Source organism: Dermacentor silvarum, chromosome 7 (assembly GCF_013339745.2).
Source record: "Dermacentor silvarum isolate Dsil-2018 chromosome 7, BIME_Dsil_1.4, whole genome shotgun sequence".
NCBI classification, from domain to species: Eukaryota; Metazoa; Arthropoda; class Arachnida; order Ixodida; family Ixodidae; genus Dermacentor; species Dermacentor silvarum.
The window spans coordinates 178,336,669-178,354,921 of NC_051160.1; the positions used below are offsets into that span (position 1 = coordinate 178,336,669).

At 46.6% G+C, this 18,253-nt stretch overlaps 1 protein-coding gene across 6 annotated transcripts in view; it reads left to right on the forward strand.

Moving 5' to 3' along the window:
• Positions 1 to 18,253, forward strand: part of LOC119458726 (NAD-dependent protein deacetylase sirtuin-2) — a 419,041-nt gene that overhangs the window by 359,113 nt on the left and 41,675 nt on the right. For 5 of the 6 annotated variants that reach the window (XM_049671397.1, XM_049671400.1, XM_049671402.1 and 2 more), the window contains one exon: positions 16,668 to 16,797. The exons of the other annotated variant lie outside the window; for it this stretch is intronic. In XM_049671397.1, the coding sequence (XP_049527354.1) occupies positions 16,668 to 16,797 (130 nt within the window). The remainder of the gene's footprint in view (positions 1 to 16,667; positions 16,798 to 18,253) is intronic. 6 annotated transcript variants of the gene reach the window in all.

An 18,253-nucleotide genomic window follows, 5' to 3' on the forward strand; every position in this document is an offset into this window, starting at 1 on the left:
TAGGCTGAGCCCTAATTTTGTAGCGTTGTGTGTACCTCACAGACATTACGTGCAATTAAAGAAAGCGTTCGTTGTTGAAAGGTAACCTAAAATTTTATTCAATTTTTCATTACAAAAATTTGAGGCGGCCCAACCAAAAAGTTAGTGCATGTTCACTGGACTAGGATTCGAGCCCCTTCTTACTAGGCAGACAGCTAATGCATGACATGGTATTGATGACAGTTACATTACATAATACACACACTCACTATGCGCTATTACATATAAAACACTATATAAGCATATAAAAGGGTATATAAACAAGATGTTCACAAATATGTACTACTGAATAGACACAGAAAACTTTCTCAATTACTACTAGTTACAAAGTCATATACTCCAGCACGTAGTTATGGAAGCCTATTTATTTATTATACTTATTTGTTTATTATACATTCCCACATTCGCTCCGCGAGCGTTACAGTGGGGGGGGGGGGGTGGGGGGTGGGGGGGGGGTAAATAAACAAATGCAAAACAGTGGTAATTAAGGTCACATAACAAAAAAAAACACAGTGACGAATAATACAGTGCAGGCATCACAGCTATCTTTAAAGAAAAAAGAAAAGAAAAGGACTATATGTACATATATACACTTATACACATTCATGTGCACATATAAATATATAAACACAGTTACGCACATATACACAATACTATATACACTATACTATATATATATATATATATATATATATATATATATATATTATATATATATACAGGGTGTTTCATTTAGCTGCACAAATTTTTAAACATTGCCTGTGGCAGATAGCACAGTTATAATCCTTAATCAAAACGCCTAATTGAGTAATTAACGTATTTACGCTAGTGAACTTTTCATTAATGATTTTACGGCACATCTTTCAATCTATGGATTATAGCCGCTGAGTTCGCAAGGCGTATCCACTATGGAACGAATTCTCAGGACTGAACCAGTTTCCAGATATTAATTTTTGAAGTGTCCGACGAAATGTATGGGCGTTCCAGTTAACTTCTTGAGGAAAACGCTGTTTTATGCATTGAAGCACAATGTTAACTGAAACGCCCATGTATTTCGTCGGACACTTTGAAAATTAATATCCCGAAACTGGTGCAGTCCTGAGAATCCGTTCCAAGGGGATACGTATCGCCTTGCGAACTCAGCGGCTATAATCCGTAGATTGAAAGATGTGCCGTAAAATAAATAATTAAAAAGTTAATTAGCGTAATTATGTATTTACTCAATTAAGCGTTTTTTTTTTTCTCGTGGAAGTAATGGCCGCCTCATCGAGTAGTTTAGATCAAGGATTATAATTGTGCTATCTGCCACAGGCAATTTTTAAAAATTTGGTGCAGCTAAAATGAAACACCCTGTATAGTAGGCAAGCAAACACGAACAAAAATAACATCAAAATACACGAACTGATCACATGTCAAGCAGTTCACTGAAAAAGGCTAAATTTGATGTTTTAGAAACGAAATGGAGCATTCCATTCACTGATGGTTTTGGGGAAAAAGAATACTTTAATGAGTTCGTTCTTGACTTCATTGGCCTTACTTTTAATGTGTGTTCACGGCGATGGGATATGTAATGTGGGTTAAGCATCGAAAACAAGGGGAATGCGGGAGATGGCGATTCAAGACGATGAGTAACACGAGAACAAGGTGAGAGCAGGAGCCAACGTTTCGAAAAGTGGATTTGTCTTCTTCAAGGCGACAAACGCTCTCCTCGGCACAGTATATATAGGTAGGGTTCTTCTAAAGGGGAGAGAAGGTAAGGCGGGTGGGTGAGGTAACGAGCCAGAGTGTGTTAGTGGCGAGGGTGTAGAATTGAAAAGAAATATAATGCACTACTGATAGTCGGTGGAGGAGTTTGAGGCAGCGCCATGTGTTAGCAGGTTGACGTGTCATGGCAGGTTCCTCTTCATGGAAGGGGACAGGACGACGGAGGGGGGGGGGGGAGTGTCTGCTCCACTGGAGGTCAGTGATCTATCGTGTCTGAAACAGAAAAGTAGCGGCAGATAAATGATGTCCTGGCACACACAAAAAAAATAAACGCGGGGGGGGGCATAGATATTGTGGGGATTGAGGGTTGCGCCGGCATGATTGCGCGGGCTTCGCCTGCTCTGCCATCCCTCGCCATCGTTCCCGCTGGCCTTATTCCCCGCCCGCGCCGCCTAACCGGTTCCCGCGGTGGCGCTGCGCACGCGGTGGTTTGCGGTGAGGGCGGGGCGCTGACGTCACGCGGCCGCGCGTTTCGGCTGCTAGCGGCGGAGCGTGGCTCAGGACCAGCGCACGGTACGTTCATGCTTTCCTCTCGTGGCGGCGCCTTGCGGCGTATCATGCAAGCAGCAGCGAAAAAAAAAAAGAGCAGAAGCCCGGTGGTGCTGCTGAAGCGCGTTCTCTTCGGCGGCGCCCGTGTCTCCCACTCAAAGCAGACGACATGGGCGTTCGCTTCAGCGTGCACGCCTTAACGTTGTTTTTGTGGGCTTTTAAGTGAATCAGTAACTGTTCTTGTCGGTGTCTGTTCGAGGGCCGTAATACTTACAGCGCTGATACATGCAGTGTACTCTTGTTCGGAATTTGCTAGCCTAAGATGGGGACGCAGGTGGGACGCGTGAGTGCCCTCAGTAGAACTTGTGGAGGCGCGCGGCCGTACGGGAGCAAGGTGCGCGGCCGCGAACGGGAGTAACACACGTGAGTGGTTGCCCTGGCAACTAAGACGGCAATAATTTCTTTCTCAGCTGCCAGGTGCCGCCAGTATGATAGTGGCTCCGCGGGCTTGTGACATTTTCTGGTCACCGCAACTGGCGGAGTTTCCACTCCTAAAGGTTTCTTGCTCCGTGCCCTTGGTACATCCGGGAACGCTGTTTGTCAGACGCTCGTTACTTGATAATATTGGATGGTATTTTCGTAGGATGTTGTTTATGTTTGGAAGGGCGTTAGAATATTTTGTTATAAAGGCTGGTGGTCTATCAGATTCTGGTATAGGTTGTTTCTGAGCTAATGCCGACTGCTTCTCTAATCTTGATGCGACGTCGTAAGCCTGGTCGAGAGGAATTTGTGGATGGTTTCGTTTCGCTAGCGTTACTTTAAGGTCATTTAGGTGGTGGATATAATTGTTGTCGTCGCTACAGATTCTTCTTATTCGTTTCGGCCCAACAAAAATTCCTCGCTTGCAATGTCGCGGGTGATGACAGGTGTAATCTAAATACTGCTGGCTATCCGTAGGCTTCCGGTAAAGTGTTGTTCTCAATTTTCCATTTTCTATGTAAACCGTCGTGTCGAGGAAGTTGATCTGTCTAGGAGAGTGGTGAGCAGTAAACTTAATACTTGGATGAAAGCGGTTGAAATGGCTAATTAGGTCGGTTAGCGCGTTTGTGCCGTGTTCCCATATTATGAATATGTCGTCAATGTAACACAAGTAGGTGTGGAGTTTTAAATGGTACGATTTTATCAGGTCTGCTTCAAGCTGTCCCATGAAAATGTTGGCATACGTGGGGGCGAATGGAACGCTCATGGTTGTGCCGAAAGTTTGTAGGTAGTGAATAGAATCGAATTCGAAATAGTTGAGCATAAGAACTAACTCTAGAAGTGACAGGTAAACTTCGGGAGAGTGCGCTTGAGGATTGATTGCGAGGGACTTCGACACGGCTTCAATTCCTTCCCGCCTAGGTATGTTAGTATAAAGAGCAGAAACATCTAAAGTTACTAGAATAGCAAGGTCGGAGAGAATTTAGTTAACGTTACTCGAGTCGATAATTCGAAGGAAGTGGGGCGTATCTTGAACAAATGATGCTAGGGTTGTTGGGGATGTTTGACAGATCGTGATTTAAGAATTTAGATAGTGACTCGGTAGGTGTGTTGTTATTTGATACTATAGGCCTGCCTGGGATTTCTGCAGTAAATATTTCTTCTACGGGAACCTTATGTATTTTAGGAAGGAGATAAAGCGGCCGGCTTCTTTGTTATTGGGCATCATAAAGCGATATTCAGACTGCGTGATTAGTTCCAGGGACAGCAGCTGCGCTATTGTACTTTGGACAAGGTTGCTGTAAACCGAAGTTGGGTTAGAGTCCAAACAACCTATACCAGAATCTGATAGACCACCAGCCTTTATAACAAAATATTCTAACGCCCTCCCAAACATGAACAACATCCTACGAAAATACTATCCAATATTATCAAGTAATGAGCGTCTGAGAAAAGCGTTCCCGGATGTACCAAGGGTTACCTATCGCCGCAACAGAAACATTAAAGACATGTTAGTGCATTCAAAAGTCAGCCAACATCATTCCCCCGTTATAAAAGCATGTTCTCACCCCAGGTGCAAAACCTGCAAGCACCTTCAAAGTGACCTTAAAATTAAAAGTACCACAAATGGCTACACACACGAAGTGAAAACTAGCTTTACTTGCACTAGCTCCGATGTAATATATATGCTTGAGTGTTCCTTCTGTAAGAAGCAATGTATCGGTGAAACGGGACAATCAATGAACATCAGGCTAAATGGACATCGCGCGGACACAGCTAAAAAGCTTCCCAAAGCCGTCGCCGAGCATTTCAACCAATCATGTCATAACTTTGATGAACTTAAACTCTACATACTACAGTCAAATTTTCGTTCTGCGCGAGACAGAAAATATAGAGAATCGTACCTCATTCATAAGTTCAATACACTGCAACCAATAGGCATGAACGTTTCAAAGGGAGCTTTAGAATCTATTCGCTATGTTAAATTGAAAAGCATAGACAACAGCACTTAGTGATGGAGTTGCTTAATTTTTTTTTTTCGTTATTCGGTTGTCAATAATATGCCAACCTCCCTTTCCTCTAACTCAATCCTTTCGTTCTTGTATCTATATATCTATGCCCCCCCCCCGCTTTACTTTTTTTGTTTTGTGCGCCAGGACACCATTTTTCTGCCGCTACTTTTATTCTCCCTGTCAGACACAATAGTTCACTGACCTCTAGCAGAGCAGACACTCCCCCCCCACCCCTCCCCACCCCTTCCATGAAAAGAGGAACCTGCCATGACACGTCGACCTGCTAACACACAGAGCTGCCTCAAACTCCTCCACCGACTATCAGTAGTGCATTATATTTCTTTTCAATTCTACACCCTCGCCACTAACACACTCTGGCTCGTTACCTCACCCACCCGCCTTACCTTCTCTCCCCTTTAGAAGAACCCTGCCTATGTATACTGTGCCGAGGAGAGCATATGTCGCCTTGAAGAAGACAAGTCCACTTGTCAAAACGTTGGCTCCTACTCTCACCTTGTTCTCATGTTACTCATTGTGGGTTAAGCATGTATTTTGATTTATTAATGCCAGTATTGTTGTAAAAGATCTTATGAAAAAATTTGAGACGCAAGCAACGCCGGCGTTCGGCTAGCGTCGAAACCTCTAGGCGTATTTTCATTTCTGTGGTTTTGTACGCGCTCTAGGATGTATTTAAGGTTGTCCTGATAAGGGTCCCATATCGTGCACGCATACTCAAGAACAGGCGTTACGTATGTCGTGTATAATAACTTCTTAGTTGCCCGAGGACAGGGGTGAAAATTTCGAGCCAAGAACATTCGTGTGTTATTCCCTTTCGCGGCAATCTTGGCATTATGATCCTGCCAAGTAAGATCACTTGAGAAGTGAACGCCGCCGTACTTGGCCCCTGTTACGCTCGAAATGGTTGAATTATTCACTCTGTAAGAATGGGAAACGTCAGTTTCTTTCCTAGAAAAGAACACGTAGTTGCATTTTGATTCATTTAGTGTGATGCACCAAGTAGCATATACCAGTTCGAAATTTTATTAAGGTCCTGTTGAAGAATTTTTATGTCACCTGGATTGTTTATCAAGCTGTAAACAACGCAGTCATCTGCGTACAATCGTAGGTTCGACTGGATGTTCTTAGCAATATGGTTAATAAAATAAATAATAACGGGCCCAGAACAGACCCCTGCGGTACTCCGGACGTGACTGGAACAGCTGATGAGCAACATCCATTTACCACTCTTATCTGTCTGCGATTTACGAAGTAGTTTTTTAACCAGTTCATTAGGTCAGCGGGAATTTTTAAATGCTGAAGTTTGTGTATTATACAATCATGTCGTACCCGATCAAATGCTTTTTTGAAATCTAAAAACAAGCAGTCAATGCTAGTACCTTGATCTAATGCAGTTATGTCAAAAGAAAATTCCGTTAACTGTGTGTCACAAGAAAATCCGGCGCGAAAACCATGCTGTTCTGCATAAAAAAAGTTTTGCGAATTCAGGTGCCTCATTAGGTTGCTGTATACGATGTGTTCCATAATTTTCGAAGCGCCACATAGGAGAGAAATTGGGCGGTATTGTTCCAAGTTATTTTTTGGTCCTTTCTTATGGACAGGAACCACATGAGCAAATTTCCATTCGTCCGGCATGATTCCTTTAGATAGTGACGTCATATACGTTGTGAGAAGATTACTAAGAGAGCTACCACATTCTTTCAGCACGCGATTGAGTATGCTGTCAGGACTTGTCGCTTTGTTTGTGTCTAGGCTGGTAAGGATTTGAAAAATACCATGAATTGATAAAGTGATATCGGACATTTCCTGAAGAACTGAGGCGCATGCCGGTGAAGTAATATTGTTCATTGCGGAATTAGCAGAAAAGGCGGACCTGAAATAGTCGTTGAAAGCAGTGGCTATCAATTCATCATTTGTTATTGTGCCATTGTCAGACGTGATGCATTGTATACCAATTTTCTCTTTCCTGGTTTTCTGGACAAGCTTTCATATGATTTTGTCATTGTTTCGAATCTTTGCATCTAAAGTACTGAAAAAATGATGCTTCGCTTCACTAATTTTTTATTTACAAATTTGCTGGACAGAAAATAGTTTTTCAGAAGGAACTGGCATTTAGCTTTTTCTGAGGTTCTGAAAAAGACGGCGTGTTCGTCTAAGGAGTTGACGAATTTCGGGGGTGATCCATGGTTTATCTTTCCAACCTTTGGCAGTTAGAAATGTTGATGGTATGTGCTCCGAAATTAGCGCAAGTATTTTATCTTTCAGTACGCTCCAAGCAATGTTAACGTCTTTTTCTGCGCAAACCTCTGTGAAAGCTGAAAGAAAATTAGTTAATTCACTGTTCATTGAATGGTAGTTTCACTGATCGTAAAAGTATATCAGTTTTGGAGTAAGCCGAGCTCTATTTTGGTGTGGATAAGAAATGCTGGTTAAAACAACAGCGTGGTCGCTGATACCGGGAACACAGATAGGTGGAGACACCATATCAGCTTCGTTTGTGAAGAGGAGATCGAGGGTGTTGGATGACAGAGCAGTGACTCTGGTTGGAGACTCGACGCACTGAGTAAGGTTGAAGCTACTTGTGAAGTCCAACAAGGCAGAATGTAACGATGAGTTTGATAAATTGGTCGGCCGGCCGTGGCCCCAGGACACGTCTGGTAGGTTGAAGTCACCCCCCAGTAGAACTATGTCGTAAGAAACTGATGCCAGTGCTTCAGACAGGCTAGATATAGCTGCACTGTCATTTCCTGGGGGCCTGTAGAACGAGGCTATTGTAATTGTCCTACCAGTTTGTGAAGCAACATTACACATAACAAGCTCGCAGTCTATGTTGCAAAGATCGATCAGCCAGCTTTGCAAGTTATCTGAAACAAGTATGAATACACCCCCTCCGTGTCTGTTCCAGTCTGAGCGATAAACCGTGTAGCCTATTAGGAACACTTCAGCATTTCAAACTGTGTCATCCAGCCAGGATTTAGTACCAATGATAATGTCGGGGCAATGCAGTGAAATTACGAGCGCGAACTCATCTGTTTTATCTTTTATGCTGCGGCAGTTGATAATTATAAGCTGCAAACTTTGTTTGACATACGCAGAACGGTCAGCTTCGAGGGTTTGCTATGAATTGCACTGTACCACCTCTTTTGCCTCATTATCAAAGATGTAGGTTCTGTTTCCAATATTCAAACAGTTAAACCGAAGCTTAAAGGGGTGCGTTTGCTTTTTGGCGAATGAAATTAGATGCCTTCTTTCTAAGCGAACCTACGTGGAGTAGTCTTCACTCATAGCGTAGCTTGTTTCTTTAAGCTTCTGGCGTTGAAGTAAAACCTTCTGTTTAGTTTTGTAGGACAAAAAGCAACTAAAGTTGGTCGTGGCTTTAGCGCGCTGTATCGCCCTATCCTGTGAGTGCGTTCAATGTCACTGTGACTGATGCTCACACCGAGCAGATCCTTACACCAACAGATAACATTTTTTTTTGCCTCATCCCAGGTTTCCCTTTCAGTATCCATAATGCCATAAAAAACAAGGTTGCATCACCTAGAGCGGTTTTCTAAGTCGTCGTTTTTTTCTGACAAAGTTTGAACTTGTTTCCTCAGAGATTCAACAGTCGACTGAAGGTTCATGACAGCTGTTGTGTGCCTCTGAAGGACTGAATCTCTTCTACTTTGGATAGCTTTGTTGCCAAACAATCTAGCTTCTCCATGAATTCACCTCGATTTGACTGGACAACTGAGACCGCCTTCAAAAGTTTTTGCTGGTTTTCTTGAATTACAGGAATGACATCAACAGCTTTCTTGAGCTTTGTAACCTGAGCCTCTGTCAGAGGTCCAGGATTCAGCTCGACGTCTCCGGACAAAAGTACAAGCTGATGCACTACAAAGCTCGTAATGCAAAACCACGTGAAAGACACACTTCCAATAAAGTGAATAGCAAGAAACAAGGGCCACGGTGTCGACAGAAAACGGCGCTTCTTAGGTTTAGGAGTAGCATGATATGCAACACCAACCTGCAGAAAGACAGCACGTAAGCTCTCGTCGACACCGGTCCCCGTTGTGATGGCGTGAGGCTGCCGTTTAGTACTTTATGGTCTGTTGACGACGCCCACTGTCCGCTGACGTTTTCTATGACAGCTGACATGGTCGAAAGATCCAGCGATGCTCCCGCCATTTCCACCGGGCATCAGTAGGCGTGGCCAGGTTGCAGTGATAGCGCCGACATGAGTACCCCAGCTGCTGCAATCTGCAGAAAGACGGCACATAAGCGCAGACGGCACATTCTTCTTCGCCTTGCGGATTTTGCGGACGGTCTTTTCCTCCGCGCTCAGAATGCCCCGCGCGCCAAGCAACGTGCAACAAATGCAGTAAGAAGGGACACTTCGCAGCAGTGTGCTGTGCTGGCACACTGCTGCCCAATGCCCAATGGTCTGCAGACCATTGGGCATGGCAAACCACGTGGGACGGTTCTTACCACACTTGTCAGAGGTGACGGCACCTATTTGTGGATTGCTCAACAAGAAAAGCAAGTGGGCGTGGGGACCAGTTAAGCAGGATGCGTTCCAGAAGTTGAAGGATATGATGTCGTCCAACATCTGCATGCCGAACTACCACCCACTGCACCCGACCATCATATCCGCAGATTCTAGTTCGTTTAGCTTGGGTGCTGTTTTGCTACAAGACCAGCCGAGTGAGGAGCGTAGAGCTGTGGCCTACGCATCATGCTCCCTCACACCAACGAAACAAAGGTACAGCCAGACGGAAAAGGAAGGCTTGGCAGTTGCATGGGCAGTCAAGCGGTTTGACGAGTATGTCCGTGGTTCACCGCCAAGACTGACCACTTACCGCTCACGTAACTGCTGGGTTCCATGGATGTCGATGCTTTACCGCCAAGAATCCAAAGGATTCGACTACAGCTCATGAGGTACCAGTACAGGATTCTGTACGTTCCGGGGAAGCTGCTGGCAACAGCTGATACTCTTTCAAGAGCCCCTGTCACACCAGCATCCATCGCGGAGGGAAATCAAGTGGAGTTGTATGTGAGTGAGGTTGTCAGCAGCATTGAGCAAGACACACCAGTCGGCCTTGACGCACTGGGTTAACACCAGTCGATGGATGGCGAGTGCGTCGCCCTTGTGAAATACTGCAGACAAGGCTGGCCCCGAAAGAGCAACGTTCCATCGAACTTTTTGAAGTATTGGAAGTACCAAGGGGAGCTGACGGTATGCAAGGAATTGCTTCTTAAAGGAGGGCGTCTTGTGATTCCGGAAGCTCTGCGGAGGGACGTTTTGAATGCAATCCATGAAGGCCATCAGGGCGTGAACCGGTGCAGGGCACGTACCCGCGACTCTGTTTGGTGGCCTAACATAGGCAAACATATTACGTCAATGGTTGAATTATGTGAACGGTGCACAACTAGAAGAGTTCAGCAGGCTGAGCCTTTGCTACCAACACCTTCAATGGAGAGCCCATGGCTACAAGTGGGGGCAGATTTGTTCCACCTGGAGGGACAAAATTTCCTGCTGCTTGTGGACTACTATTCACGCTACCCTTAAGTCATCATGCTACGCAACGCTTCCATCCAGGCGGTGATTTCGGCTATCAGGAGTGTCACGGCTCGATTCAGCATACCGGAAGTGCTCCGAAGTGATAATGGACCCCAGTTCTCGTCACACGAGTTTGCAAGTTTTGCGAAAAACTATGGGTTCAGTCACGTTACTAGCAGTTCCGGTTAACCCCAGTCAAACAGTGCAGTAGAACGGGCAGTGCACACAGTAAACAATCTCTTCCGAAAGAGCAATGACTGCTTCCTGGCACTGTTAGTGTATCGCGACACACCGTGTGTCACGGGTTACAGCACATCGCAGCTGCTCACGGGTCAGCGGTTGCGAACACGCGTACCCAGGGACCACGGCAAGCTGTCTCCAGAAATACCACCACCAGACATCTCCCAAAAGGACACCACCGCCAAGAAACGGCAAGCTCGGAACTTTAACCGTCGCCACGGGGTGCGAGAGCTTCGGGACCTCTCTTCAGGGGACGAAGTATGGGTAACAGATGCCGAGTGCCGCGCTCAGGTTCTCAGCAGAGCCCATCGGCCACGCTCGTACATCGTAGAAACACCCAGGGGTGTAATGCAGAGAAACCGACGGCATCTGGTGTCTTTTGCAACCGAGCAGCCCACTCCAGATTCAAGTGCATCATCCCCTGATAAACCAAACCTGACATCTCCAACCTTACTCCAAGCCCAGGGCCAAGCCAGGAGTAAGCATCACCCGGCAAGCATGAGAGCAGTGCCAGGCGGGACACGGGTGGCATCCCCGAAAAGGTTACAAGGTCTGGAAGGTGTGTGGTGCCACCCAAGAGACAACTTGTAAATGTGACCTCGGAAAGGAAGATGTGGTGTTGTGTTGTGTTGCATTCTAGCCCACGGTGGTGCCACTAACACTAACACTGCTTACCCCTCTAACAGAGGGCACCACTGAGGTGGTTCTATTTCATTAGTGTATATATACCATGACAATAAACAGTGCCGGGCACTTCGTTCGTTGCCAGCACAGCCGAAGGTCGCTTCGTTCCTCTCGTCTCGACAGTCTTTAAGCCAAGAAGTAAACCCGATAACTTTAACCTTCAGATTAACTTCAAAAGCTCCACAATTGAACGTGCATCACTTGTTAAGTTCCTTGGTGTTGTTTTTGAAGAAAACGTAAGCTGGCCTCCCCAAACTTAAGCTGGTCACCCCATACAAGTAAAATTCACTCTACACTCTCTAGGTCCATAGGTGTGCCATTTAAAATTACATTTAGTTCCAACGTGGTTGAAACTTTGCTTGTACAACACACTACTTCAGTCGCATTTACACTATTGTTTGCTAATCTGGGGTACTACAATTAAAGCTAATGTAGACAACTATTCAGTCTATTCTTCAAAAAATAGCTATTCGTTGCATTGAAAACCTGGGCCATACAGCTGAGTTCTCTGAGACGACGAAGTGAACCGAGCGGTCGAAACAGCACGAGACCTCGAAGTGCGTGAACCGAGCCGTAATCGAGGGAGAAATGGCACTGTTCGAGCATTATCGACGTGGCTCTGGGCTGAGAAGGTCGCATCGTCAGCAACGCACTGGCGACGGGAGACTTGGAGGTCCGGCTGTGTCCGTGACGTGGGCAGTCTGAGGTGCAGCATAACACGGCAGGCCGGGCACTCTAGAGAGGATCTCCCTTCATCGGCAGACCAGCGCGTTCGATGATCCCAGGAACGCCACGTCGGCACATTGAGAAAGGACCGGGATGGAAGCAACGGCCGAGAACGTCGTTAGGCCTAGTCCGTCGGGCCTCTCTGCCACGTCAGCCTTAGCGATCCAGTTACAGGCGTCCACCAAGGCAACGATATCGTCAAGATTGTCGGGAGAAACGACTCCGAAAGAGAAGCGACGCGACTTGGACGAAGAGAGCCCCATGAGTCAGCGTCAAGAAACGCATCCACCAAGGCGACGACATCGTCAAGATTGCCAGGAGCAACAACTCCGAAAGAGATGCGACGCGACTTGGACGAAGCGAGTCCCATGAGTCAGCATCAAGAAACGTGAGGACATTCCATGTAAGCGGCGAGAACACAATAGGCCAGAGTTGCCTGACTCTCAGAGAGCAAATGCCCAGTAGGCGAGTTTAAGAACATATTCCGTGTTTATTAAGGATTAGGTTGTACATTTGTCGGTAGTTTTTCCTTCAGTGAGCTTTATTTTGAGTTTTGAGTTGGTGTGAAATTAAAACCTGCTTGCTCTGCCGCCATGCGTTTCCCAACCTCATCTCTATTAAGTGGAATCTCGATGATACGATCACGGCTAATACGAATTCCCGGATAATACGAATTTTTCTGTGGTCCCAGCTGAGCTCTCCATTACTTTACAACGTACTAGAGAACGGTTGTTACGAATCGATTTTCGCCCCGCGTCGGTTGATACGAATAAACGCCGCCCCACCGACGACTGCGAAAGAGAACAGCGCGCAGTCACGCGCTTTCTCCCTTTCTCTTTTGGTGCGGAGGCGCGGACGCGGCGCCGGACAGAGCGGAGGCCGCGACTCGGTGCGAAGAGTTTGAAGTGGTGGCACTTTTGTTGCTTTTGTGCTTTTCCTCCTTTTCCACGTGTCATCGGCCGGACGGAGCGGCTGCTGCACTTCGGGCCGCGTTCTTTGTGTTTGCGCCATTTTGCCTAGTTGCAGCGAGCTAGCTATGTCTACCAAGATACGATCTCGGCTGATTCGCACGGCTGTACGCTGAGGCGCGGGAGCCTCCGTTGGCGCGTCTTCCGTCGACTGCGTTATCGGTACCGATAGCTCAGGGCGATTGTCGGTTTCGCTGCCAGAGTCACGTGGTGCAAGATAGCGCAGCACGTTCAATCGGGCGCTCCTCCGCTTCTCGCGCTAATCGCCGTATTTTTCTAGCCATAAGAGGCTTGCGCTTCCGTATTCCGAAGGCGTGCTTCGTCCAAAATTTCTTCTCGATCCAACGAGTGACGATCCATCACTAACCTGGGAGCTCTCAGTAATCTGAATTCTGCGTGTCAAGTGAAGACGCTGGCGTGGTTTACGAAGCAGACAACTGCGGCTGCCATCTCGCCCCTGTCACAGCAGCAACCAATGGAGAGATTCCTTTCAGCACGGCAGCCAATAGGAGGCCCGCTTTCATCGGAGGGCCCGTGTGACTACCTATTGCAGACCCGCGCTTCTTTTGTATTTGTGCGTTTGTTACAAGATGGCGGCAATGGATGAATTGAGAAGCGGAATGGCGAAACTTTGAGCTTTCGAACGATATCAAGATGGCGGCGCTCGGTGGCAGGAAATATGAGATATGTCTCCGTGAACTGCGGTGATTTTGCTAAATTTAAAGCTGTTTTCTCGCCCTGTGCACAGACGAATTCATCTTTTTCGGGCACTTTCAGTGCGTTTTCAGCCAAACCATTTTGATACAGCGTAGTATAGGTGTTGCAGATACCAAAATGCGTGGTTTTCAAAAATCGAATTTTCTCACAATTTTCGCGATCTGATCCCCGCATGCCCTCTTAATTTGGCTAGTTCTAATTGCATTTTGATGATACGAATTTCGGCTAATACGAATATTTTTTGTGACCCCGTGAGATTCGTATCATCGAGATTCCTTTGTAACAACCGCATGCTCTTGAGATCAGTGACAAAAACAACATGACAGACGGAGCTCCAGTGCACTTCCAAGACTATGTGCAGTGATTTGACAGTGGTTCACGAGTATTCATGCAAACACATCGAGAGGTGGCACCACAGGCATCACATGTATTTATAGTAGTAGACAACGCCTCGATGAAAAGTTCACTTTGGGCTCGTCTGGACTTGACTGGAGTCATGTGGTGCGTTAGTTCGGCCGCCTGGTCCGGCCGACATAACAAAACTATTTAATCTAAGGCTTCCTATGTATATGCGGGCAGAAATTGTTAAAAATTAGTCTACTTTCTTAACCTAACCCTCTTGTAACTGGCAATATGATCTTAGAGCAACTATTTTATCACTCCCCACTGCCAGACAAACTACGGTGCTAGACAACTTCGGTATTTAATCCAAAGTTTATTAAACCAATATTCAAGCACGCTTGATATTATAAAAACGTGCAAATGTGTAATGAGAGTGTATATTATATCATGTTCAGAATAACAATTTGTCGACATATACTACTTTGTCTACTTCCATTTTGATGACGTGGTGCTCCGAAGCTGAAACCCAGTAGGGCCACCGATGGATGGGGGGATTATCGCCTGTATGTATACGGTGTTTGACAAGTGACGTCTGGCCTAAGGGTCAGTTGTTCAGGTCGATCATGTCCTTGTATGAAAGCAATAAACTGCAGAGTTGCTCAGCCTCCGCAGGTGAGAGATTCGGGGCGATCATTTTCCTAATGTCGTTGTCAGTAAAATGGCAAATTGGACAGGCTCACAGGAAGCGTCGACGGCAGAAGTCTCAACGCAGCGAACTTCTAATGCAGTGATCGTAGCCAGAGTGATATCTTTAGGCAGAATTTTCTTTGTGAGCCCAAAATTCACCACAGGGAGATACGTGCGATTGTCTGTGACCCTCAGTATTGTATGCGGGACAATAATGTTGTGCCTGAGAATGATGGCAGTTATAGGAGTGGAGATGTAATCACCATCGGGAACAGGCGTAGAAGGCAACATGTCGATGTATGTCAAGGCCTGTGGTGAAACGTGAACAAAATCAGTCAGTCTTAGGCGAATTTTGTGTGGTGTTGGAGGATCGTCCAGCAGAGGTAGGTCAAGACGCACAGTACTTGAGGAACAATCGAGTACTGAATGGGCAGAGAGGAAGTTTAGGCCTAGTATGAGGTCAAGGGGGCATTGGTCAAGCACAGTGAAAAGGACGACAGTATTGCAGCCGGAAATGCTCACACGTGCAGTACACAATCTGACCATGGCCACCATGCTGCTGTCGGGCATTCGTACGACCCAAGTAATGGCAGGCATAGCAATTTTCCTTAAATGGCAGCAAAGGCGGCTGGTCATAATTGATATGTGCGCTCTGGTATCTATTGAGTGCTGTGACGGGTGTGCCATATTGCAAATTCGACGTCAAGAAGGTTTTGTCTCGTAAACAGCATCAAAGGAGGATTTTGCGGCGAATCCGACATTGCAGCACCACCTCGAGGTGCCGCATTGCCTAGATTTCCGGCTGGAATGGTCCTAGGTAGTTCGGCGAGGGCGAGCAGTGAAGCTGGGGCAGACGTGGCTGGCGACGTTGAGGCGAGCGCGATCGGGCGTAGGGGCAAGTAGAAGTAGTGCCATCGGAAGCATCATAGAAGCGACGGGGTGAAAAACTGCGGGGCGAACTTGAACTCCAGAAAGTGTTTCGAGGCGGGGACGGCCAATGGCTACGGCAGTTATGGGAAACGTGTCCGATTCAGCCGCAGCAGAAACAGATAGGCCTTTCATCAGGTGTATGCCAGTCCGATGGATTCCGTGCACTGTGGGGTGGACTGCGATAGGACCAAGGCATAGGAGCAGGCGCTGGGGAGGCCCATATTATCGATTTCCTGGCGAACCACAGACTGGATCAGCAATATCGTCTCAGCAGGAAACGCTGCTTCGAGTTCACGGCGCACAATGCAGGTCACGTTTTCACTTGGTGGTGGCAAGCTGGCTTGGTCGGTTGAGTTGGTACAAGAAGAGGTCGCTGCAGTTGTAATGACGAAGATAGCACAAGCGTCGTTGTGGTCGCATGGCTCCTGAAGTGAGGAAGACAAAGACAGAAGGATCAGTGTCACTGGTTTCCTCGCGCTGGCGTTTGCCTGGAACTGCTCGGGTGCTCTTTGCACTGGACCTAACGTGACTGGGATTGAACGCCAATAAACCCCATATCACAGTATTTGGAAGCCGTGCCATATGGCGGCTTTTCGCCTGCGCGAAATGGCAGCATTCCTTCATGATGGCGTCAACAGTCGATAGGTTTCTAAAGACCAGAAGGTTGAATGCGTCGTCCGCAATGCCTTTGATAATGTGCCCAACCATGTCTGCCTCTGGCATGGACGTGTCGATTTTAGGACTGAGGGACGCTTACAAAGCCATTACTTATAAAGATCAATGTAATGTTGGTCCTACCAGAATTTTTTTATGTAGACTTGTTCCTCCAAATTTTATTAATTGACTGAGCTTCAGGCCCGCAGAAGGCTGTTATCATCAATCATTCTCAAGGATACTGGTGTGCCACTGTTTATGACATGGACGTGTCCATCCAACTTCTGCGTTGAGGTTGTCATGATAACAAAGCACAACTCGTGCACCATGACTGCCGCAGTTAGATAATATTCAGTGGTGGCATTCGTTTGTTTCCAGGATGACTTGTTACGGCTCATTGAGAAGGTGGAAGCAGCCAAGGAAGAAGCAGTTGAAGCCAAGGCGAATGCAGCCAAGGCTGAGCAGAATGTGGCTGCAGTCCAGCCGGAAGTGGTCAAGCAGCATGGAGGTAAGCTCCACCTTGGGAGGTCAGGCACCATCGAGGCTTTACCGGGACCCACCAGCACATTTGGGTGCACGGGTCATGGCAACCCTCATGGGACTCTTCCAGCACTGGCACAAACAATAAAGCTCACCCAGCAGGCATGCATGTGCTCGAATAGAGTTTTTTATGATTTAAAAAGGTTTTACGCTTACCACTTTTTGCTCTGATTTCAGCATCAATATTGCATTTTTTCATCCGCACGATTCAGTAAAGCAGCTGTTATTTTTTTTCTGAGACAAAATAAACAGTCACAAGCATACTTTGCCATGGTAGATGTGCAGTGGTTTCACAGCCCACCAGAAACAAAGTCAATACTACTGTTGGTATTACAAAACCAGGTGGCATACCACATGTAACATAAACTTTGCAACATTTTCTTGCTTGTGTGAAGCCACACGTTGCGCAGATGGCAATTATCACAAAGCATGTGTCACTGAGCACTGCAGACTCCTCTGCACATGGTGGCAGCGATGTACAGTTGATCCCAGATATACCAAACTCACATATATCGAATTATTGCCTATATCAAATAGTTGTAAGATCCCCTTGAGAATACCATGCAAAAGTATAGCAGAGAGAACTCGCGTTCACTGCCACATTCAATATATTGAACCCTGCACTGCGCCGCGTTCCTTACAAGTGCGCTTCTCCTAACAGAGACGCGATCACTTCTTGCGTCATCGATATTATTTTATGCCGACAAATTTGAAGCAGCACTGTTTTGGCTGATGCTGTCAAACAAGAGATTGAATCTGAAAGGCAGTACATGCTAGGGAGGAAAGATGACCAGGGTGCTTTCGGTTTTGCTCGCTGCACATGTGGATATGGTTCGTGCAGAGCAAATAACCACTCTGCTTCAAGAACATGAAAGGCCTCCCGGTTCGATATGCATTCCATAAGAAAGCGTAGGTGACACTTGATCATTTCACTAAGTGGTGCTGCGCGCGGGATGCCGAATCAGTTGGATGTGCAATCGCCACTGGGTTTCTCTCCTTGTAGACACAGGCTTTCTGGGACCGGCATTTTAGAATTTCGTGAGCAGCCAAAAGGAATCGGACCCCAAGCTCCACTTTGATGGACCTTTACATTACTGTTCAAATTTTAAAAAGCCACCACACGCCACATCCACACCTCGCGGAAAAATGATTGTGGCAGCGGCACACAACACTCGTCATTTTGCAATTCGTGGTTTCTCGCCTAACACATCTCATTCGTACTCGCATGGTTCCACATACTTATCTGGGAATGGACTCGGGATGTTCTGCAAGCCACTTTCGAAACAGCATGTGTAGCGGCGGTGGGGAAGGGCCGAGAACGAAGGGACGCACGGACCGAGAGTCCTTGAAGCGCTGAGTGGCATGCAAAAAAATTCACCGACGATTACAATTCTCCCTAATGTGAAATTGGAGCGCAGCTGTAT